The 25126-nt window shown below is 34.5% G+C and overlaps 2 protein-coding genes across 3 annotated transcripts; one reads left to right on the top strand and one right to left on the bottom strand.

Moving 5' to 3' along the window:
* Positions 1-400: 400 nt before the first annotated feature.
* On the bottom strand, positions 401-12949 carry LOC133300825 (uncharacterized). 2 transcript variants are annotated; one of them, XM_061500411.1, is made up of 12 exons: positions 12624-12949; positions 12423-12525; positions 11374-11532; positions 7941-8159; positions 7643-7720; positions 6481-7019; positions 6284-6394; positions 5704-6191; positions 3842-4010; positions 1255-1494; positions 1025-1159; positions 401-910 (listed from the first exon to the last, which is right to left on the bottom strand). In XM_061500411.1, the coding sequence occupies exons 2-12, from the start codon at positions 12508-12510 to the stop codon at positions 779-781; spliced, it is 2358 nt and encodes a 785-aa protein (XP_061356395.1). In that variant the 5' UTR covers positions 12511-12525; positions 12624-12949; the 3' UTR covers positions 401-778. The 2 variants fall into 2 exon arrangements, with proteins under 2 accessions (XP_061356395.1, XP_061356396.1); XM_061500412.1 differs by lacking the exon at positions 7941-8159.
* A 5335-nt stretch (positions 12950-18284) lies between these two features.
* Positions 18285-25098, top strand: LOC133300830 (exonuclease 1). Its single transcript, XM_061500417.1, has 15 exons — positions 18285-18445; positions 18996-19115; positions 20106-20229; positions 20367-20504; positions 20631-20840; positions 20918-21137; positions 21213-21319; positions 21940-22055; positions 22340-22565; positions 22669-22717; positions 22827-22984; positions 23096-23290; positions 23378-23429; positions 24656-24872; positions 24970-25098. The coding sequence occupies exons 1-15, from the start codon at positions 18285-18287 to the stop codon at positions 25082-25084; spliced, it is 2208 nt and encodes a 735-aa protein (XP_061356401.1). The 3' UTR covers positions 25085-25098.
* Positions 25099-25126: the final 28 nt, after the last annotated feature.

The raw sequence follows: 25126 nt of genomic DNA, 5'->3' as shown, positions 1-25126 counted from the left end.
GTACTATATATATTCATTAAGGTAAATCAAGCTTCTATGCAACTCTAACATGAGGATTGATTAATAATGAATGAATAAAATCTTCTCACACCAGAACATAGGTCAAATTCAGATATGGAAAAATTCATTTCCCCGCTTTCCCATAACCCATTAGGCCATTAGGGAGCCACAACGACTCCACTAGAGAAGACTCCTCCCCCAGAACCGCAACATAGGTCCAAAGCCTCACCAAAAATAAAAAATCACCGACATTATTTGATCCAATTTTGGATCATTCATTGATTCTCTACAAGCAACAGGATGGTCCCAGACCACATTCCTTAACCAGAGACCGTAAGTAGAAAAATAATGCCTTCCCCAGAACAACACCGGGAGTTTTTCATGATTTGCAAGCCCCGAATATAAACAAGTGATGCAGTGTTTTATTATAAGCAGATCAATCTATGCTGAAGTCTAGGCATCAAAGAATAAAAGCAATTACATCCAACGGATACATCATTTTTCTGTCTTCTAATCCCACTAGATTGCTATAGTAGAACTCCAGACTAATGAAGAGGAACGCTCACCTATGATACATATATAGTGACAAAAAAAAAACTGGACTACTCTTACATAATTCACATATTGACCCGAGAAACTCAACAAGAGTCACATAGCCGCCCGTTGTCTGCCAGCATAACTAATTCTAGACTTAGATGGCAAACAAAGATGTTCATTGAAAATACCATTAAATTCTCCATGTTATCATCATCTAATCTTTTATGACGAATATCATAAACTAATTTTCATCTTCAATAATTCTTGTCACAAGTCCAACAGCAATTGTTCTTCCTAATGATCTTAAGGACACCCTTCCAAGAGCTTTGCAACTAGAGAACTCTACTACACAGACTGTCTCGTGCAAAATCACCTGAAATCAGAGACAATAAAAGTCATTCCAAGTTTTTTTGAGTCTATGGCATCGAAGAAGAACAAAAATTCGAGTAAGATTATTTAAAAAGCAAGTTTTGCATTGTTTATTTACCTCAATTACTGCACTTTGCTTTGCAGTGAGACAGCGTGGGGACTTTTTGGTTACCTTACCAGTCTTGGGATCAAGTACTGACAATATTTTTGAAACTCTAGCAGGTTCCTTTGCATGGTGTATATGAAACTCTAACTGCACGTATAGAAAAAGAAAATTGAATTTTTTTCCCCCAATGAATAGAAATTGGATAATAAACTTCAAGAATATCTCATACATATCGTACACACCTGAGAGCCCACCAATAAGGGACTTGCACCATCCAAGAGAAGTACTTTCAACTCCAAATGCTTTGCAACTGTGACAGGAAAGTCAGGATGGCATAGTACACCTCCTGCCATTACATGACTTCCATCTACACCTAGCAATGTTACAGCTACGTTATCTCCAGCTCTTGCAACCTTGCAGGCATTAGAGTCACGCTCCAATGAGCGTACTGTCCCCACAACAGCTGAAGGCATAACCAAGACCTACAATATATAAATGATACAGTTATAGAAAGAAAATAGTTTTATTTCATGTCGTGTTAGAAGAGTTTAGGCATGTGATTTCATTCCATGCACTGCTATATTATACAGTAACCACATACAAAAAGGTTAAATTTCCAGGCTATAAAAACAAAATTCAAACTCCAATCACATCAATACTTTCCATCCGAAGACTGAAAAAAATTAAACAAAATTAAAAAGAAGGCCACCATGGTACTCTTTTGCAGCACCATTACCACCTGCAATATTGACCATCGGATCCATTAACTTGTTCATATTTTCACTCAAGCTATTAGAGGTCTTATACGGACCAACAAGTCAAATACAGATTTCACCACAAATAACAAGGAAATATTGGCCTGAATAATCAGATTTCCATATATTCATCAAGGAACGATTACAGTCCGATGACTATTAAACAGAGACAGTTAAGAAAAAAGGAAAAATACACAGATCTCGAAAAGGAAAATAACAATGCAGAAAAAGTAAGGATAGTTAAGAGACAATTGGAGAGGCCTCATTCTTTCCCAAGGTTCCAATTACAACAATATTCTCAGATGTCCTCCTACATCACCCCTCCTCCCCTCTTAACCACTACACCCGTAACTAACTAGCTCTCCCACACTCTTCCACGCTTGCATTCTGTTGGAGGGCACTTTGAACAACAACAGGATAATTACTTGGGCCATCATCCGTTGGACCATCATCAGCTCTTTCATTTGGGCCATCCTCTGCACTAGAAGCCCAGATCCTCCTATTTTTACTCCTTTGGTAGACTTGCAGGGGTGGGTTCATATCAAGGTCCCCATATGCGGCGAATTCGCACATATGATATATATGTGCATCATATTAAGGAGGGGAGTTAGAATATGTTATAGAATATCTTCGGTATTTATTATACCATATCAGGTATATACAGTAGAGTCAACTACAAACCAAATTAGGATTGCGTACATTAGGGACTGAATCATTGTAATTAATGCTCACACTGGTCTATTGCTGACCGACACAATTTCATCCTATCTGATTTACTCTCTAAACTTCAAGTCTTTTCATGCAGGATAACTTTCCTAAACTTAGTAAGAAAATCTCAGTAACATCCTGTAAAGAACCTTGGAATACACCACCCCAAAAGCTAGCTCAAAGGGTGAGAGTGCCCAAGGCCTTATAAACTCCACATTAGTTGCACATACAACCAATGTGAGACTATATATCTCAACACGCCCCCTCAGACAAGAGCCCATTGGGTTTGAAGAGTGGACAATGCAACAGGCTCAGCCTACCTGTGCTAAGAAACGCCACAAGAAAAAGTGGAGAGCGGCGAGACTCTGATACCATGTAAAAGGAATTCCTTTTAATTTAATCTCGTGGAATTTCTTAGCACAGGTAGGTTGGGCCTGTTGCATTATCCACTCTTCAAGCCCAATGGGCTCTCGTGTGAGGGGGCGTGTTGAGATATATAGTCCCGCATTAGTTGCTCCTCCAACCAATGCGGGACTATATATCTCAACACGACCCCTCACACGAGAGCCCATTGGGCTTGAAGAGTGAATAATGCAACAGGCCCAACCTACCTGTGCTAAGAAATTCCACGAGAGAAAGTGGGGGACGGCGAGGCTCTGATACCATGTAAAGAACCTTGGGATACACCACCCCAAAAGTTAGCTCAAAGGGTGAGAGTGCTCAAGGCCTTATAAACTCCACATTAGTTGCACATACAACCAATGTGAGACTATATATCTCAACACATCCCTTTGTGGAATATGTAGAGGAAAAATGGCACACTTGTGAAGAACAATATAAGATGAGTTCATCAAGTAAACAAATGTTTCATTAAAAAATTAAGGCTTATATAAGTTTATCATCCTTATATTCTCACTTCGGGTGTCCTTTTTCAACTTTTTCATTTTAGCACTCAGTTTACCAACTACATACAATGTGGTCCATATAGTAATTTTTCATCCAGATTATTTTGTTATATACCAAATGGCTATTTATGCAGTAGTCTTTCGGAAAAAACTTTACCGCAACAGTGCCACATCACTATTTAATAGATTTGAATGGAAAATCATTATAAGGACAACAATTGAACTGATAAATTGATGACAGTTGTAACTTGAAGTACTAAAATGAACATTTTAAAAATAATGACTTCAAAACACACAAAAAAAAAAACAAAAAACTTAAACTGAAAATTATTAATTCCTAGCAGAAATTCAGTTAGTTCCAGGTCAGTACAAAACACTTCTAATTTGGAGAATTAAAAATATGAATCTTTCATTTGATTTTTTTTTTTCAGTAACAGCCATAACATTACCCAATTGTATACCTTTGATCCACTCTGAAGAGCTCCTGCTTCCAGTTTACCACAAGCAGACACCTGTCCAAGTGTAGGTGATTTGATGACATCACATATCGGCATTAGTAGAGGTTTTGAGAATTCTCTAGTAGGAGGTTGGAGTGAATCAATTGAATCTAACAGAAAAGGTCCATTATACCTGAGCACAACCATCGTATTTTAGAAGTATAAATTGCATACAATTCAAAACTAAAATGAAAGTAAATTGCTAAACTGCAATCACACCAAATACAAACCTAGATTGCAATGAAATTAGTCAGGAATCAAGGATATTACCAAGCTATCACTGTTTTTTTATGTTATATTGATAATGATGAGATATTCGTTTCAACCAGAAAGATTATGTAGCAAGACACAACAAACATAACTTGATCTTAGTAGTAAGTTATGACTCACGATCACCATTTCCTTCTTAATATACTCAACCTGCTAATGACAGACAATAGAATACCTTAGAATATGATGGAACCCAGAATTAAAAGGACAAGATCCAGTAAACATAACAATGAAATACAAAAGGAATTACAAAAGGAATAACTATGAAATAGAAAAGATACACCAAAAAGATCTCAACTCACCCTCAAAGGCCAAATACCTAGGCTCCAAGAGATCCCTAGAGATCCTTCACCAAATCCCCTTTCACCAAATACTCGATTCATGCCTAAAGAAACCACACCCTAAGTATCTATATATATCTAATGGGCTTGGATGTTTTATTAAAGGCCCATCAGAATATGTGAAAAATGATCAATTTTTTCAAAGTGATTTGTTGGTTTTGAATTATTCTCATTAAAGTTGAATGTTAAATTTCGAAAATCATGTCATCAATCAGCTTAATCTCATAAAACATTTAAATTGAGCTCTATTTTCTCCGTTTCTAAATTTTCAGTGCTAAAATTCACTTAAGTATCAGCAGAGCAAACAGAAGATGAAGAAAATAACTAACAGAGAAAAGTCCATTTCACCCCCTCCACCTTAGGTTCATGTGCACCTTAGTCCTAAAACTTCAAAAAATATGGGACTTGATACCTAAACTTTCAAATGAGTGTTCTTGTCCTCTTAATTGATGTTCTGTTAAAGTTGGTTTTTTCTGGTCCAACTTTTTCCAAACTCTCTGTTCCGTTTTATTCTCCCTTTCTCTCTCCTTCAACTAGATCTAAGGGTAGTTACCGGGTAAGATAAAATTGAAGGGACTGCTCATTCATTCAATGGTCAATAAGCATAGTAATTTTTTTTATTTTAAAAAAAAAAATTAAAATGGATTATAAGAACTGGTTTAAAACAAATTTTAACCAAAATGAGTTTAAATTAAAACTAGCAACAAAATAACCTGAATTTATAAGTAGTTTATCTTAAATAGTCCTAAACCAGTTTTGAGAATTGCCAAACTGCCCCTATATTACCATTTGTTACTGTAGTATTTTCTAGTTGATTAAGATTTAGTAGTGACCATGCAGCCAATTCAATATAAAGTGCTTACTGATTTAGTTTCTTGATAATTGCAATATCTACTCCATAAAACACAAGTCACTCACTATATATTGTTCAGGTAAATTGCAATTGTTAATTTTGGGCCCCTGACACCACGAACTAAATATCAAGTTTCATCTATGATTTCAGACTTCAAAACTATGGTTTCTAACATAAATTATCATTAAAAGCACCCTTCCATCCCTCTTTGTTATTGACTTCTCCCCCAAATTGTTAAATAGCAGAGAGGAAAACTGCCTAGGTTTTTTTATTTGAATAATTCTATTCTACTGCTTCTGTCACAATTCCATAATCCCCTTCATTACCCACCAAGAAAAGTTAAGATCTAATCAGAGACGTACCAGTTTTTGAAATGAGGATCAGAAGGGGATGCCACCAAATTTTGATTTTCCATGGCACTCATAGGAATCCATGATATAGAAGAATCTTTGAATCCACATGAGCGAAGAAAAATTCCCAGCTTCTGTTGTATAAAATCAAATCGATCTTTGGAGTATGCCACAGCATCCATCTTATTCACTGCAACTATAACCTGGTCAACACCAAAACTTCTAATAAGTTGTGCATGCTCCCTTGTTTGTCCTTTGCTACCATCCATACCAGTTTCAAATGAACCAAGTGAAGCGTCTATAACAAGAATTGCAGCATCAGCTTGTGTTGCCCCAGAAATCATGTTTGGGACAAAATCTTTATGGCCAGGGGAGTCAAGCACAACAACGTGATATTTCTTAGTGTCAAAATAAGCAACAGCCACTGTCATAGTTATTCCCCTTTCCCTTTCTTCAGAACTTTCATCAAGTGCCCAAGCATAAGCAAAGGATCCCTTGCCCTGATTAACAAAAAAGGGGAGCGGAAGTTGGCACATGAATTCAAAAGCATCAAGCTTTAAAAGTATAAAAATGACAACCACAATGAAATTACCTGTAACTTGGCCTCCTTTTCATATTTGTGCATCTCTTTCTGGGAAATTCGTCCTAATAGGTGTAGTAGCCTACCAGATAGTGTTGATTTTCCAGAATCAACATGGCCAACCTACAATCGACAAATAAAAAGCTATAAGACATTGATTCCAAAAGATATTTTCCTGAAACATACGATGGAACAAGCTATTGGCATACAATTGCAAGATTCAGCTGAGTCAATGTATCTTCAGCTTGTTGTGGGAGCATCCATTTTTCTGGCTTATAAGAAACTTGTGGACAAGTTCCCTTAGCATTAGTACTATCTGAATTTCCAGATCTTACATCAAGAACCATGTTGTCAAAATCGCTGGGAAGGCTTTCAGGTTTTCCAACTTTGATAGAAGCGAAACTAATCTCATCACTTTTTTTTACTTTTGGCAGTGCAGATAAACTACCTGACTTTTCTTCTCCTGATTGAATATCAACTGTACCATTTTTGGAAGAATTTACATTATTCAATTTGCTATCTTTGCCCTTTGGTAAAGATGCTGGTAAGCTGTTTGAAGCTTTATCACTTGCTTCAAGATCAATTGCCACATTTTTGGAAAGCTTGTTTTCAGCTGAACTATCCTGCCTGCTCTTCCGCATCATGGATGATAAGTTGTCAGAACTTTCACCATATGATTGCATAGGAAGTTCATTCCTCTCTGTGATGCTTGATGAAACTCGAGAAGTTTTAGAGTTGGTAAATTTGTCTGCAAGCATAAAGAAACAAGATAGATTAATATCTATGCACAAGGAATTAAAACATTATGATAATAAAAATGGAAAAACTATTCTTTTCTCCTAATTTTTTTTTTCACTTCTTTCAGATATTTTTCTGGAGGGAGTTATCTATAAGGGTTTTGGGGTAGCTGTGGTGATTTCCATTTTCGTTTTTTCTTTGGGTTGTCTGTTGAAATTTTCCTTTTTGTTTTCTTTCAGGTTTTTTTTTTTCTTTTTTACTTTGAAGGATATCTTGCGAGTGTTTAGTTTGCATATTCCATAATCAAAATAGTTTATGATCAATGGCTTACTGAGAGAGCTTTTGGGGTTAAAAAAACTATTCTTACCAAAAAATTAATCTAATCCAAACATGCTACTTATCCTCTCGCAATTTTCCCAGCCATTCTAATAATATTTCTTTCTCTGTCCAAAAAATAATAATAATTTAATAATTTGGAAGTTCTCAAAAAAGATTGGTAAAGTAAACCACAAAGAAATGGTATGCATGAGTTTTCAGTTTCAAAATAATGGTCACTAGCTCTCTAAAAGGTTAAACATATTTCATCTAACTTGAGCTGCTAGAGGGAAATCAGGTTGGTTGATGGAGGGATACCTTTCAAACCCATTTTGGAAGAATGTAGGCCAGTACAAACCACATCATCTGGGGATGGAACATCAAAATTGAAAGGAGCTGCACACCAAGAAAAACATGGTTTTATATTTAAAAATGAAAAAACAAGATTTGCTCTCATATGCAAGGAGTTCCAAAATCGAAAACATGGCATGTCATTAAACAAATGTTGAACTACAACTAATAAATATTTTTGTTCTAATTATTATTGCATAACACTCAAATATATAAACTATTCTAACACTACACACGCACATCCTGAATCAAAACTAGTGAAGACCTATGTTTAAATGGGGATTGCTTTGAGTATTAACAAGCTTATGAAATTCATGAAATTCTCCTTGGACATTCTCAAGCTTGTAGAAGTTACTTCCATCTATCTGAAAACCATCACCCCGCTTTGGAAATAACACAATCTCTTTGGGAATCTGTTGTGGCAATGATGCAAAAAGAGACCTTGCCAACTTGGATGCTCCAGAAGTTTTGCTTGTGTCTTCAACTGCATCAAAGAGATTGTTCAACGGGTTATAGGTATATCATGGCCATTGTTGTAAACCTAGCACTAAGCAATGTGGGATATACAGAGCGCTAGATATATGAGTTCTCATATTCTTTGGCTCTCTCTGCCTCTTCCCCCTCCCCACCTTTATCAGATATGAAAAGAGATCTTGTTGTTTTTCTTATAATGTTTGCTTATTTGGTTTTATTTTGTTCTGGCTTTTCCTCCATCAAGGATTCCATATCCTCCTGCTATGCTCTTTCTTAGTAAATTCTTTGATAATTATCCTTATTTCCTTAATAAATAAATTGGGAATTACCAAACAAAAAACCAGAAACAGTGAGGGATCCTATCCCTAAAATTCTGAAAAAAGTAAGGAGTGCATTCAAGTCTCATGAACAGATGGCTATTTGGCATTGGCAAGATTTAAACGACAGTTATCTGCCCTAGCATTTCCTTTTAGTAAAGAAAGCTCCCTAAACTACTGATAAGTTGGCAAGGAAGTCAAATGTAAAAGCCAATCCTAAAAAAGCACCTGTAAGGTATGGCACTAAAATTGCGAAAGAAAAAAAGATTGATGTATAGAGAAAGCATAATTTTCTTTCAACTCCTGTAAGTTCTGTAACGAATACGGAAACCCTTAAAATTCATAGCAGCAACCATAAAACAGCCACTAGAAATCATCAGTTTCACAGTTGTCATCACTTTCATTCCATGTACTCAGTCTCGTTTAAGTTGAAGAAATTAAAAACAAATGATAATAGAATATATTATTTATTAAGGACATGACAATAAAAAATATATGTATATTTCGTACAGTTTAGACCGTTTGCCTTACCTAACCCCCTCTTGCCCTCTCTCATGTTCCCAATACACCTTTTTTGCTTCCAGAAATTCTCTGGTAGATTTAAACTATAAAATAACGTACTCATTTTCCAAGTTTCCTTTCTCTCCCTCCACAAAAATTCAAGCTCAATAACACAAATGTCTCCTTCCCTTGTAGATTCTATCTTCCCCATCTGTCTCTCTAATCCCTCATACATTCAACTAAATTTCATAGACCATATGGCCCTAAAGCGGAAATAATAAACACATTTGCACCCTCTTTCTTAAAGAACTATTGAAGGTGAGAAACTGAAGCAACTTCTGCTCTTCATGATTGCAAGTTGGCAACCCCCTTTTGGTAACTCTACCACGTGAATTATATCACAAGATCAAGTCAGCATTCACTTAATTTTGGCAAGATTTTATTCCTTTAGCCTTGTCTCAGAGTTTAGATCTTATATTCCACCCTTAAATTTGATTGCAATTTCTTTATCCTCATTCAGTTCAATATTTTTTGTTATCTGGATGACGTAAAATGATAAATTTTCAAGGACCGAGTTGAATTCCTTCTTTAAGTTTTCAAAACCAAACAAACGAGTCTCAGCTTTCAATTTAACAGACAGCTATCAGTAAAGGTAGACTTCGTTACAGTTATGTGTGTGTGTGTGTGTGTATATATATATATATATATATAGTGTAACAGAATTAGATATCTGAAATATATAGTTACAGACTCAGTCACTAGATCTTCCTCTCTCTTATCTTCTACAGTAAACTTTCTCCCAGATTCTCTTTGGTTACTGAGTTCTATCACTTATCAATTTATCGTAGTTATTTTAATCTGTTGGTCATTCTTTTGCTTTGTAAGAAACCTATGAGGTACAGCTTGGCATTTTTTCCTGTAATAGGCATCTAAACCAAACTGCCACTTTGGATCCACTCAACAGCGCTCCATGAACATGATATGCAGCATCATGATAGTCATCACTCTCTAGAAAGGTTGTAGCATCATCATAGTTAACTAATTCCACTGAAACTACAATTTTATTTAGTGGAAGCATTTGTCACAAAGGAATGGGCTCAAATCCAAAAAAGTCTTCTTGCATACAAGGATTTCTCCCACCCCTACCCTCTCAAGTTGGGGTTTCATGGAGTGGTGTATTTGTCATGAAGGAACAGTAATTGCAGAACAATTTACCAACCACTGGATATATTTTGTAGAGTTGCACCATGGGCTTTTTGACTCAGTACACATGTTGGGGTCAAGCCCATAATTAAATACAAGCCACTTTAATATCATTTGTGTCATGTGCAGATATAGCTCAGAAACAAGATCACTTATTTTTGCATTGTAAAGAGGCTAATATCTTATGGCACAATCTTCTAGGGGCTCTTGATAAGCACTGAGTATCCTTTTATTGGATCAGTTCTCCACAGTTCACTATAAAGATTTTGGTAAAAAACAATAAAGCTGAAACTTGATGCGTTTTTTGTTTAACTTATTTTGGGAAAAGAACCACTTTTTTTTTGCTTTACTGGCAGCTTCCTAATAGAGATTTTTTTTATTTTGGGAGGGTAGGTTGTTTTTTTCTTTCTTTTTTTTTTTTTTTGGGGGGGGGGGGGGGGGGGGGGTGATCATTTCCCCAGATTTAAGCTGAACCAAACATGAGCTTAGTGGCAAAGTTTATGCAACTCTTTGATGAATGTGATTGAAGAGAAATGCTCATATCTTTAAGGGTGACTCTTTGCCCGGTGACTCTTTGCCCCTAAAGTTGTATTGGGATTATACGGTTGTGTATATAGCTTCCTCTAACAGTCCTGCACATGGCCATTTCCCAGAATTTGCCATTTCTGATAAACAGAGAGACAGGAAAGCCTTGCTGCTTTCTTGATTTAATTCCTCCCCACATCTAATCCTACCATGCCAGAGGGATGACAATCATTTTTCAGTTTTAACAACTCCGTTTTTTGGCATCTACTACCATGCTTGGCCTTAGAGGTCCTAAACCTAAACAAACCAGAATTTCAGATAAGATTTTGAACTCAGCTTATCTTTCCACGGGATGGAGGATAGAAATAAAATATCCCATGGATTTGTATTATTTCACACATTAACTCATTTTCCATATTAATGAAGCTAGATTAATTTAGAAACTTCCTATTCCAAGATATAAAAAGTTCCATCTTCCCATATCAGAACAGTATGATGAAATAACTTTATGAACCATATTCAGACCTCACTGTTCCTCCCCCAAACCCTAAGCCACAAAGGAAGAGGGACAGATAGAGAGTAATTTAGACCATGTAAAAGAAATCCCCTCGTCATACAAAATACAAACTAAGTAAAATCCCAGCAGTAAACTAAATTTTTCTTCAATAACTGGAGTACCTGTTTTGTTAGTCTTGGAAGTTCCAATGTTAACCAAGGAACGACGTACAACACCACAAATATCACACGAAGTCATACTCTCATCGTTGTCATAAGTGCAAATGGAGCATTGCCAGAGCCCAGGCTTAGTAGTCTGTTGCTTTGTATCAGGTCCTTCTCCTGTTACAGCAGAAAAAATGTTACAAGTTTGTACAATAAAAAGATTTAACAACATTTGTGAAACACCAAATAGATCTCACCTTAAAAATAATTGCTTAATCCATATCACTTGTGTTTTTTGTTATATAGAAATTTATCATATAACTCATTAAATTATTGGCACCAGCAACACTTTGGACGAAATATATGCAAAAGCAAATACTTGCTAAAGGAAATATAATCCTTAATCAAAGAACTCCCGAGTAATGCCTTTTAGACAAAGCAGTTGATGGCAGAGTACAGAAGGGATCCCCCACCTCCAAAAACGCTATAGCGGCATAGTGGGTTGAAGAGCAGCTGTTACTCTAAAGATAGAGTGTACAATGGAAAAAACTCTACAAATTTGTAAAAACATGCATAACTAATAATCCCATTAATAACTTTATTATGAACAATAAAAAAAGAGTCAAAACTCAAAGAGTCAATCTAACAAAACTTAAATAGCAATAACAGGATGTCTAACAAACATAACCACCATCTTGTAACCCGGCCCTTTCTAGGGCAAGTGGAGATTTAAAGTACACCTTGTAAGCTCTTTTTTTCTTTTATTTTGTTTTGGAGGGGGGGATTACCACTTACGTGATAACTAAACAATGAATGAACTGAAACCACACTAAATAATAACTACAACAAAATTCAAATTCAAATTGGAACAACAACAAACTAAGTCTAGCAAGTGATTAAAAACGCATCACCGTTTAATAACTACAACCAACATTCAAGAATTTGAAGTGTCTTCAATAAGCATAACAAATGATACAGATTAAACCCACATTGCAATTAATAGAAGTAAATCTTCATGCATGCATCATTCTGATCAATAAAAAACAAATTAAAATAAACAAACTAACCATAGTCCTCTATGTCAACATCATAATCATAGTCGTTGTCATAATCATCATCGTCGTAATCGAGTCTATAGTTTCCTTTACGAGGCATGGTCTCCCAGCAAAACTAAAAAATACACAAGTTCAATTAGAAAGAAATGAATCAGATTCAAGGAAATGAAACTGAAACTGAAACTAAGCTCGCAGTAAAACATCAATTCGCACATGTCGTATGCAGAATGGGATTGGTGTAAACAGTTAACGGCTGCAGAGACTCATCAGAGCCACGTGCGAAGCGCTCTGCTAAGTGCTAAGCCCCCGTTAACCAACCGAACGAAATGGAGCTCCTTATTATCAACGCGTGGTGGAAGCTGCAAAACCTATTTGCAGAAAACAAGACGATGAATCAATCGGAACATTTATATGAAGAGGAATTCGTTTTCGCAAACCCTTAAAAAGGGAAAATCAATCAGAACGAAGAAGAATAGGGTTGTCGGTTGTGAAAGAAGAGAGAGAGAGAGAAAATAGATTCACTGTGTTAATGTTCCCATTACTCCCTTCCTCACAACTTTTCTGCTTTTTCCATTGTTATTTATATTGTTATATTATAATATATTGTAATTAAATTATACATTGAAGAATGTGTCCGTTTAACATATTTCATTTCATCACCTTAAGCCATGTTTGTGACGATATTAAGTACAAATGTACAATGAATTAAGGTGCAATTTCCTATACAAGACCAATATAATGAGTGAATAACGAAACACGAGATATTTACTGTAGAAGAAATTATGACCCTTGATATTATAATGAGAGACATATCTATAAGAGAAAAAAAAAAAAAAATGGAAGCAATGGATGTAAAATTACATGAACTCAAAAGACACATTTATTTCTTATGATATACTTAGAAGACACCAAAGTGAAAGCAAATAAAACATAATACATGATTATATGGACTAAAAAACGCTAACTTTTGCAAACAGAGATTAGGGGTGGCAAAAATGAGTCAACCCGTCGGGTTGGCTCGTAACCCACACAAAACGAGTCGGGTTGGGTTGGTAAAAATGAGCTGCTAGCTCGATTTAGCCCGACCCGAGCCAACCCGGGCTCAAACGAGCCAGCTCGCGGGTTACTCTTTTTTTTTTTTTAATAAAATACAATGGACTTTACTGATGAATTCTCCACTGATGGACTTTACTATATTGGTCGCTTTTGCAGGTCCTTTTTTTCATGATTGGCTTTTGAGTCTAGATGCTTATCGCTGAAATATATAATGAATTTCTTTTATTTTTTATTTTTTGGCTTTATATACGTTTTATCGTTATCTTGAGTTAGAGTAATTCAGAAAATCATGATAACTGACTCCTGTGATTCGTGGAGTGGTTTGTGTTTCATTTAATGTTTTTGGATTTTGTAAACTACTCTACTTGTAGTTGGACTGCAAAATACAATAATTTTATACAGGAGAACAAACCACAAAAATTAAATTTTTCGAGCCAACCCGCGAGCCAATATTTTGAGCTAACCAACCCGCGAGCCAACCCACTAGCATCATTTCGAGCTAACTCGCGAGTTTTTTTTGAGCTAACCCGTGAACTTTTTTACGAGCCAACCCGCGAGCCTGATTATCGAGCCAACCCGCGAGCCAACCCTAACCCGAGCCGGGTTGGGTTTTCTGGCTCGTTTTTTTTTTTCGAGCCAACCCGACCCGACCCATTTTTTCGGGCTGAATGCGGGTTGGGCCGGGTCGAGCCGGGTTGGCCCGTTTTGCCAACCCTAACAAAGATGAACATAGTTGGCTAAGTGTTTAGTTTATATCCTACAAGAACGTATATTTAAATCTTGCTACTGTTAGACAATGTAAGGATTTTATTGATGAATAATATGTAACCTTTCTTGGAAAATAGCAGAAAACATTAAGAAATTAGGTTATTAAAAAATTGTTCATATTTGTGTTTTTAAAAAATATTTAACTTTTAACTTCTTCTTTTTATAATTTAAAATTTTTAGCTACAAAAAAATTTAATTTTTTTGTGACTTCTACTTTTTTCTAAAACAAATATTCAAACGAATTTATGGGGAGAAATATTTTTTGTTGTTGAAAATAATAGCTTTTGAAAAAAACAAATCCATCCAAACAAATCCTAAGTAAGTCACGCGCACATTGAGCTACATTTGAGGATTATAGACACCTATGGAGAGGACGGTGAGCTATTATTAGGTAAATTGTTAAATAATTTTATTAAATTCAGATACGCTATCCACATTGTTGAGGTATCAAGCTAATAGGTTATTAATTCAATAATGTTCTATGCATTACAAATAAATGGGTATTTTATTTTTTGGGTTTAAGTTGCTCGTATTACGGGAAACTTAATCATTTGTAATTAGGTACTTTTTCAAAACGTCATTTTGTAATTTTAATTAAAACAATTATTCACCTTATACTATACCATTGAATCAATTAAATATATTTATTAATTAGGACAAGTTATATTTACAAACTTTTTTGTTTACAAACTCTTACAAACTACACTAAGTACGACCGGTCATACTTTAATCATGCAGTGTATGACCGGTCGTACTTAGTGTAATTTGCAAAAAAAAAATTGTAAACGAATCCTATCCCTTATTAATTTTAGGACAAAATTAACCTTATACTCAATCATCACACAACACCCGTAACTTCTCCATCTCTCTTATCCATCACCATTTTTCAATGCCAGTCCATCGTCCATCTAAATGAAAAAATTAAAAAATGGTGATCATCATCAGAAAAATAGAAAGGGAACAATGGTTACAAAATAAAAGTTAGCAAGGGTAAGAAATTTTCAATTTGAATTAAAATTTAAATCTAACTTAAAAAAAGGCCTGTTTTCTACATGCCTTGAGAATACAAGTCTCCATGTCATTTCAGATGCTTCGTTTCTACCGTAAAACCGTGCATATATTATAGACTACAGATTTGAACCATCCTTGCCACGAGTCAATAATGTAGCTTTGAATTAGGTTTTTTATCAAGTATTTTACAGACAATTAAATGATTCTCATAATCACAATTTTGAAGCACACACAAAACGATAAAAAAAGGTAAAATATTGTCATCAACCAATTAAAAACAAAGAATGTTTCTAATTGCACCAGCATATTAGATTTGCAATATGCTTTGATGCATATCTCAACTCCCTTTATTTTTGCCTATTGAAAACTTCTCATTTTTTAGTGTTAGAAGTAGTTCAATTGTTTAATTTTGCATATGCTAATTTCCAATTTTCACAATCATTCCCTTTTTATCTTTACAATGGTGATCACCAATTTTTTATTTTATTTTTCATTTAACAGTAGGAAAATGGTGGTTGATGCAGTTACAGGTGTGGTGATTGAATACAAGGTTAATTTTGTCTTAAAATTAGTAAATATGGTTAATTGATTTAATATTATAATATAAAGTGAACAGTTGTTTTAATTAAAAATACAAGGTGATTTTTTTAAAAAGTACCTAAGTACAAGGTGGTATTATATAATTTGCCCTAAAAAACCAACTATTCATTTTATTTTATTTTAGTTTTTTAAATTTTCAATAAAGCCCACGAAGGGCTATGTTTGCCGGAAAGGGGTTTAAGTTTCCTATAACACGAGGAACTTAAACCCCTTTATTTTTATGTTTGTTATTTATATGTATCTTTTCATATTTGTCAATTGTATATTTAAATATATTATTGTTATATATTGATCCATATCTGACTACACGAGATGGAAGCTTAATTCGTGAAAGGCTATACAAGCCCATAAACCATTGCTTAGCCATCAAGAGAATGCGTTTATCTCGCATGAAGCTGAGCATCTCGCGCTGACATACGCTACCAGTAGCTCAAGCAAGTGGGATCTGGCAAGATCAGTTACTCATAATAGCTTATCACCACATGAACCAAAGACTAAATGACAGTAAAAGCTTGCCGCAGTATCTACCAGGACCTAACCTAGTAGTAACATTTCTATAACATGAGAAATCTACTCCTCCCAACCAATGAAAATGAATACGCTATACAAAGACTGCATCAACTAGGCACCACTTCATTATAAATACAGAGACATTTAGCATATGTAAGATTATCTATCCATCAATACTTGAACTACTTGAATATTGAACTGATTTGAGTGTCAAAGTGCCTTGCAGATGCCGCCTCCAATCTCCTCATACTACCCAAGCACCAACACACCATCCCAATCACCTCGTAGGAGTACCAAGATCATCTCGCCCACTACCCTTCATTTAGTAGAACCATATCCAACTCATATCTCTATCAATTGAAGCAAACTCAAACGTGTGTGATTCAGACCAATAATTATTGGGCTGATCATATATATATATTTATTGCTAAATAAAAAATATTATTATCCTAATTGTTTATTATTTCTTTTTAATTCTATCTAATAATTTTTTAATAAATTTGAAATTAATATTTAAAAAACAGAAGATTAAAATATCAAAAATAGAAGCAACAAATCTATTTAGGGAAATTTTACATTTACAAACTCTTACAAACTACACTATGTATTTTTGGAAATAGATTCGGCTAGAAATGTATTCTCGAAAATACATAACGCAGTTTGTAAATATAACTTACCCCATGTATTTATATTAAAATATAATTAAATTTTTTTACACTATTTAATCTAAATTTAAGTAAACCGTAAGAGTGTAAAAAAAAAACATAACAATGATTATTTCAATTCTAATTTTTTTTACAGAGGGAGGCATTAAAAGTGTTTTCTTGGACATCAAATTATAGTGGATGTTGAAGTGAACACCCTTAATTTGTAATAGTTATATGGAAAATGCAACTATTATGTTACATGAAAGATAAAACTCCATCCTACTGATCCATTGAAAGACGTGTCACATTTTTTGTTTATTTTTTTCTTCTTAAAATAGTGGGCTTCACGTAAAAGCTGTATATTCAGAGAATCCAAAATAAATCATATAACAGGACGGACATAAACCCTAGTTATATATCTCATTATCTTGTTGGGTTATTTTTCACTTCAAGTTTGGGAAATGTTCAAAAACCTTATGATTTGATATTTCATCACTTATTTTCTTATTTATTTTTTGGGTTCCCTTTTTGTCATTTGACATGACAAGAGCACTTTCCTACACACACAAATCAAGTGTGGGTCCCACGCTTAAAAAAAAAAAATCAGACCAAAGTCAGGATACGACGCCGTATCCTTGTTGCAGGAATGAACAGTGCCATTCCTGCAACATGGTTCTTAAATTTCCCTTATTTTTTTCAATCACTCATCTCCCCCGTGTTGTTTCTACTTTTAAAAAAAATTACGTAAGAGATAAGTGATAAAAAAAAAATACAGGAGTTAAATACTTTCGGAGCAAACCACACACAAGGGACTAAAAAACACATAACAAATTACCAAAAAAAAAAAACACATAACAAAATAATTTTCTTACTTTTCAAAATAAATAAAACATTTCATTTATTATTACCTTTATATATTTGGTACAACATTTATTGACGATTAATTTTACAAAAAATTGTATCAAGTCCTTCAAATACAATTATAAACTAAAACATATTTAAAATTTCACATTCGTACATACTATATACCAGAGTGTCTATTATGATTCATATCCAAATAATTTTTATCTAAAACACATTTTTTGGTTATTTTATATAAAAAAATTATCAGATAAGATTAACAGTAAACATATTATAGTGATAATTTTCAAAAAGAAAAAAAATTGGGGGAAATCTCGTGTCAAAAAAAGCCTAATAAACGCGTTCCCGCTAAATTATTGTGTGCGCACATATATGAAATGAAGGGGCGTGTAGTGAAGTAGGGTACACTCTGAAACGAAGAATGGGAATTCAGGGTCTTTTGCCGCAATTGAAATCGATCATGGTTCCAACCCACATCAAAGACTTGAAGGGTTGTTCCGTAGCCGTAGACACCTATTCTTGGCTCCACAAAGGTGCATTATCTTGCAGCACTGACCTCTGCAAAGGGATACCCACTTCTAGGTCAAGTCCTCTTTTTTTTTTCCCACAAAGTGGGTTGGGGTAACCCCATAAATAAATTTGCTTCCTTTCCGTTTATTGCTATTACCAATGGGTTTATCAATGCACATAAGCAAATGGGTTGTCTTCGTTTTAGCATCTTTTAATGTCTAATGTAATTCGTTTCATTGTGTGTTCAAATGTGATTCGCATTTCAAAGGTGTAAAACCCGATTTTTAGTGTTTGGTTTATGACTATTTTGTTGGGTTTTTATTAGATTTATTATTTGGAGAAAATTAGCTAGTAATTATTATTATTTTTAAATCTGTCTATTTTTTTTTTTTTTGAATGGGATTGAATTGAATTTATAGGGCCAACCAAAAAAGGTTTAACTGCAAACCAGGTGTGGTGTTTTATATATGTAGCTGCAAAGCTACAACTAATGAGTCCTAATAGTGTAATAATAGAAGGGCTTTTGAAACTGCAGAAAAGGAAAGGAAAAGAATAATATAAGAAATGATTTTTGTAATTTATTGACGGCTTAACTGAGAATTTTTTATATCTCATGATTAAGGCACATTGAGTATTGCATGCATAGAGTAAATTTGCTGCGCCACTTTGGTGTTAAGCCTATTCTAGTCTTCGATGGAGGTCTTCTACCAATGAAGAGTGAACAAGAGAACAAGCGTGCCAGGTACTACATATGTCTTTACAACATAATTTTATTGTATTTTTTTAATTGATATTGTTTTTAAGTATTTTTTGCTAAAGAAAAGTAGTCCGATGTTTTGTTGAGTGGAGTGATGCCTTAATTGTTACTAGCATGAATTTATATATATTTTATTGATTTATTCTTTAAATTTCAGATCTTTTATATGTGAGTTATCTAATCTTATTATTAATTTATTTTTCCTTAATCATGTAAAGAACTGTCTTCGGACTTTAAAGTAGGATTCAATATTGTGCTTGTTACAACAGCCCACGTTTGCATTAGTTGCTCCTTTTTTGGGTTTTCACTTATGGATCTGCATGTAGGACTATTTCCAAAATGATATAGGCTGAGAATTTTGAACAAAAACTTTCTTAAATTGTCTCTGTGTTTGTGTTCAAGTGTACACGAGGTTCTTATGCCTATGCCAAATTTGTTGAAAATATAGCGTTAGTGTCAGGTTTATGATCTTGAGGTGCATAAACCAGAATTTTCACTGTCTTTATGGATACTTGAATTTCTCAATTTTTCTGCTTCAGTTCTAAAGGCCACACCCACACCTGCTTGCTTTGCTATTTGTCATTGTCTGATTTCTTTGTTGCTTCTAATATTGATATAAAATGAATTGGGTTTATTGAGTAATATAGAGGACGGAATACTCTCAGTGACCCAGTAATGGAATTGATAAATAACTCAATAATTTTCCAAAATCCAAATCAAGCAACTGAAAAACCAATCTTTTTCCTGTAATTGAAATAGCACCTTCTCATGGGGCCTGAAATTTTTAGTTTCTCTTTTCTTATTTTATTAACTATTAAAGGATAGGAAGAGATAGCGGTTATGAGCTTTATTACACGGGCTCCTGTGAGGAGTACTTTGATTTCTGCGCAGTCTTAGGAACTTAAAAATCTGATTATCCTTATTGTTGTTGTGCTTTTGCCAATGAAACAAGTATTTTCTATACTATAAGTGCAGGGTAAGAAAGGATAATTTTGCACGTGCAGTTGAACACGAGTCAGATGGAAATTCTGCTGCTGCCTACGAGTGCTACCAGAAAGCTGTTGATATTTCACCTCTGGTTGCACTTGAACTAATTCAGGTAGAAAGGAGTTCAATATATTGTTGTGGTTGTTGTGGAGGAGATGATACACACACACACACACGCAAACATAAATCATTTGGTTTTCTTCAATGAAACAATTACATCTTCTCCTAAAAGTTGTTTTTTTGTGGAAGGTCTTGAAGCAGGAGAATGTGCATTATGTTGTTGCTCCTTATGAGGCAGATGCCCAGATGACATTCTTGGCAGTTAGTGGACAGGTTGATGCAGTTATAACTGAAGACTCTGATCTTATACCTTTTGGTTGCCCAAGAGTGAGTTGACCAGGCTTAAATTAGCACATAAGTGTCTTATGTTATCTGTATTACTAGTATATATTTCTTCCTATTTTGATAAACTCACTGGTTTTTGACTGGCTTGTTTCTTCCTTTAAAATTTAGATTATCTTTAAAATGGACAAGTTTGGTCAAGGTGTTCAGTTTCAGTATTCCATGCTACAAAAGAATAAGGAGCTTAGTTTTGAAGGGTTCAACCGACAAATGCTTCTTGAAATGTGTATTTTGAGTGGTTGTGACTATCTTCAGTCATTGCCAGGTATGGGCCTCAAAAGGGCCCATGCAAGCATTAAAAGATTCAAAAGTTATGACAAGGTAAGTGTGGCTGATACATTTTACTAGGTTTTTTTTTCTTTGTTAATGATATATCTCCTTTAAATCGTTTTGGAAAGTTCTATATGAAATTTGTTGTAATCCTAATGTCAATTGCAATGTATCAGGTTCTTAAGCACTTGAGATACAGTGGTGTTTCTGTGCCTCCCTTTTATGAAGAGTCATTCAAGAAGGCTATACTTACTTTCCAATATCAAAGGGTTTATGATCCAATTAATGAAAATATTGTCCATTTGTCTCATATACCTGATGATATCGGTGGCGAGCTAGACTTTTTAGGCCCATATCCTTTATTTTTTAGGTTTTCCATTTTGTATCGACATAACTCTGCTCCATTTTGTTCTATTATCTGAGATCTTACTAGAAATCATACCTTAACCTGGGATACACCTATGCCAAAAAATATTGCACAAGGAATAGCAAAAGGGGATCTTGATCCATTTACCAAAATGCCATTTGAGGTACATCGTCAATTTCTTCTTTACCTTCATCTGTAGAAACTGTGTGTCTGTGTGTGTTTTGAATCATTGGATTAGTTTCTAGTTAAGTGAAATCTCTTATTTTGTGTGCATGCGTTGGTCATATAATGACTTATCTCATTTGTTCAATTTTGGAATATGAAGGATAATTCAAATGATGGGGAAGGAAAATGGATTTTGAAAATCATAGTAATGGGATTGACGACAACTGAAAAGACTATTCTATTACTGTTGCACTTGTGTTTGCATGGGTCTACATGAGTTTTTGTGAATTCTACATATAAATTAGATGATGTTTCCCTTCTTATGATGTTCTAGTACAAGATTTTCTTCGGTATCATCATCATACATGTTTTCAGTCAACTATTATCTCTCATCATATTAGTTTTTCATGCTTTGTGAGATACATGCTTACATGCTCAAGAAGTCATAATTAAAACTTAAGGAAAATATAAATAGATGGTTAACCTTTTTTTTTTTTTTAATAAATGTTTTATAGCAAGGTAAGCATTAGACATGGATGTTTGCTCCCCCAAATTCTTTTAGTCTTCTCCTCGTTTAAAGGTATTGTTGGTTGATGTCTATTTCTTTTGAAATGGCAGGGTGAGAATCTTACAGCCAGTTTAGCAATTGCAGAAACTTTTCAAATCAAAACTCTTCATTCCGAAAGTGTGAAGAAAAAGATTGATCTGCCTCTGCAGAAGAACCTCTTGACCAAGTATTTTTGTATCCTCCGAAGCATTCTTCTTGGATTGATTTCAATTAGTTTAGCATGTTTAAAAGGGATGAATACAGGGCTGCATTCCATGGTTCACAGGGATACTACTGCCTGCTGCTGCTGATGATTTAGCTACCAATTCTCTAAAAATTTAGATACAAAATTATATGACATTCAAAATAGTCAAGATGAGGCAATAAAGTATAAAAAACAATAATTGTGGTGGCATTTTATGACATACTGCCTTTTTCAGCTAGCTGCCTTTCTTCTATTCCTCCTTAAAGTAATTTTTCCTTAGCCCTGGAAGGTATTGCATCTCTTGAAGCAAAAAAGGAATTCAGAGCACCTCGGATGTCACCTACTACTGCTAATCAAAGTACATTGGATTCCTCTTCTGTCAGTCCCCTGGAACATGAGACTTTAGAAGCTGCTGCTAGTGAAACAAAGAACTCTGCTGCATCCGTAGTTGACTTTGAGAATTGTGGCAGTGGCCCTCCTCCTAATAGCTGTGTAAGTTGCTTGAACTAAACTAATGAAATACAATAGTGAAAATTGTTTTCATCATTGGTAGTTAAGCTCTTAGGTATTTTTTAACATATTCTTCTTTGTTCAGATTGAAAACAGTTTTGCCACCAAAAATTCGGAGTTTATGGAATCTCCATGTCAAGGTAAGAATATAAAACGTCTAATTTGCTTTGGATGGAAAACTGTAATCCATTATGCCTTTGAGTGTGCCAGTGGATGCTCATTTCATTGTCTATGTCAATTAAGTATCTATGGTGGGTGAGAAGAATAAAGGTCCTGAACATACAATACTGCAACAGCCCAGGCAGCCAATTCATAAACCTTGTCTGGGGTTGCATAAGGAGCATGAGCAAACAAATGTTCAAGACACAGTTGAAGGAAAAACCAGGGAGGCAACAAGAAAGGTAATTGTAAGGAGTGCCTATTTTCAGCACAAGCAAGTAGAAAAGAATGTTTCTGAGGACACAAATGTCCCTGACACAGTTGAAGGAAAAACCAGGGAGGCAACAAGAAAGGTAATTGTCAGGAGCGCTTATTTTCAACACAAGCAAGCAGAAAAGAATGTTTGCGACAAGAACCGAGATCACTTGTCCTCTGGCATTTTCATTGATGAGAGAAAAAATGCCGTATCTGACAGTGATTTATGTAACAACCAGTTGAAGAATAAAAATTTGAAAAGGAAGATTTCCCCTAATGACAATATTCAAAATGTAGGATTTTTTTTCCACTTGTAACCTTTTATTTTTTTAGCATTTTCTCTGATTATATTCATTTACTGATGATTTGAATTTATCCAGGAAAATTTGCAGCCCAAGCAAATGCATCCTGCTTCACCTCCTCATAAAAATGGTATAATATTAGTGGGTTTCACCTTCACAAGTAAAAGTTATTTGTTAGCTAATATTTCTTTCCACCCCGAAATAGTTCACAGAATTTCAATGAGATGTAATATATTATGTCTTACGTAATTGATACTGTTATCTATGTAGTTTAGCTAGTATTAATTGTCTTGCTACTCCCGCAATTATGTTCTTTGCTGAAGTTTGTTTTTATTGTCATTTTACTTGCTTTTCAAAGTGGTGGCTGCTACTGTTGTTATTATTGCATTATCATATGTTATGACAGTGTGTTTGCAACTCAAATATAAGCTTCTATGTACACTGATTGACTAGTTCTTCATTTATAAATGTCACTTTTAGTTTTATTTTCATGGCAATTTGACTTTTACTGATAATGTAATACTCATTGGTTCTAAATTGTAGTTTTTCTTTAAGGAACAAAATTAATAATTTAATATTGACCACTTGTGTTTTAGGAGAATAAAGTACAGGCTTAGCGAATTGTTTGAGTTGAAGTAGATAGATATTTCATCAGTATTGACTATAAACCCTAATGGAAAAGTAGGAGATGAATTTCATGAAAATACATACTCCTTATGAGAAGGGGGAAAAAGTGATAGAAGGACATGTTCAGTACAGAATACAGATGATAAAAGTGATAGAAGTACATTGCTTTTTTTTTTTTTTTGGAAACATAGAAGTACATTGTTAGTTCATGAAATTGATTCCAGCTACTCCTTGAAGTACGAGTTGGTTTGTAATTCCTAGAAGGAAGTATTTTGGGTTGTCAGATCGTACTTAAGAGCAGCAGGGTTTATAAATTTTTGCTTTAGACATTTGATGCTTGAGTAGCTGTTCTTTCAAATTGATCACTGCATTATATGTATGTTTTCCTGTGGGTATGATAAACTTGTGCTGGAAATTTTGTTGAGAATAAGAGGGAATAGGAAAGGTCTGCTTTTTATCGCTAGCAAATAAAGTTACCTTAACATGAACATTACTATTATTGGACATGGTTTATTTATATTATAAACATTTAACTTTTCCTTCATTTAGCAACACCACAATCTTGGGTACATTTATGCATGATAAGACAAATGATTTAAAGAAAATAGATGATACAATGCTACCTGTAGGAAATTATGAGTCAAATATTTAAGTAGTTAATATACATATGCTTGCTTTTGAAAGAATCATGAAAGGAAGTATCTCTGAATTCTGACTTCTTGAATTTAGGTTACTGTGATCACAGTGATGATAGACCATTTACAGAGAATAATGCTGAAGAAAAATTTGGGACAAAAATTTCCCATCTAGGCCATTATTCAGAAATAGCTGAGAAGTCTATGGAAAGATTTGTCTCTGTGATATCATCCTTTAGATGCTCTTCTGGTTCTCGTGCAAGTGGCCTCCGTGCTCCTCTGAAAGATGTTCGAAACACTTGTAATAATAGGTAACGTATTTCAAGCATAATGCTGGCATTCATTGTCCCTTTGACTTTTATATCAACATCATGATTTGTGACCATATACCTTCTTTCTTTATCATAGGCCAACAACCGCTGAAGACTTCAGACAATATGCATACGTGCCAACAAAACAAAGAAAGACTAGCAGAATAGCTCCTGGGAATAAATTCAAGTTGTTTAAGTGGAACCTTACTTGATTGTGGTTTATGTCGTCCTTTGAACACCATTATGCACTAGCC

Source organism: Gastrolobium bilobum, unplaced genomic scaffold (genome assembly GCF_033153095.1).
Source record: "Gastrolobium bilobum isolate Gb01-03AN ecotype WA unplaced genomic scaffold, APGP_CSIRO_Gbil_v1 utg33563, whole genome shotgun sequence".
NCBI lineage: Eukaryota > Viridiplantae > Streptophyta > Magnoliopsida > Fabales > Fabaceae > Gastrolobium > Gastrolobium bilobum.
The sequence above is the reverse complement of the archived record's forward strand: the minus strand, read 5'-3'. Positions and strand labels throughout refer to the sequence as shown.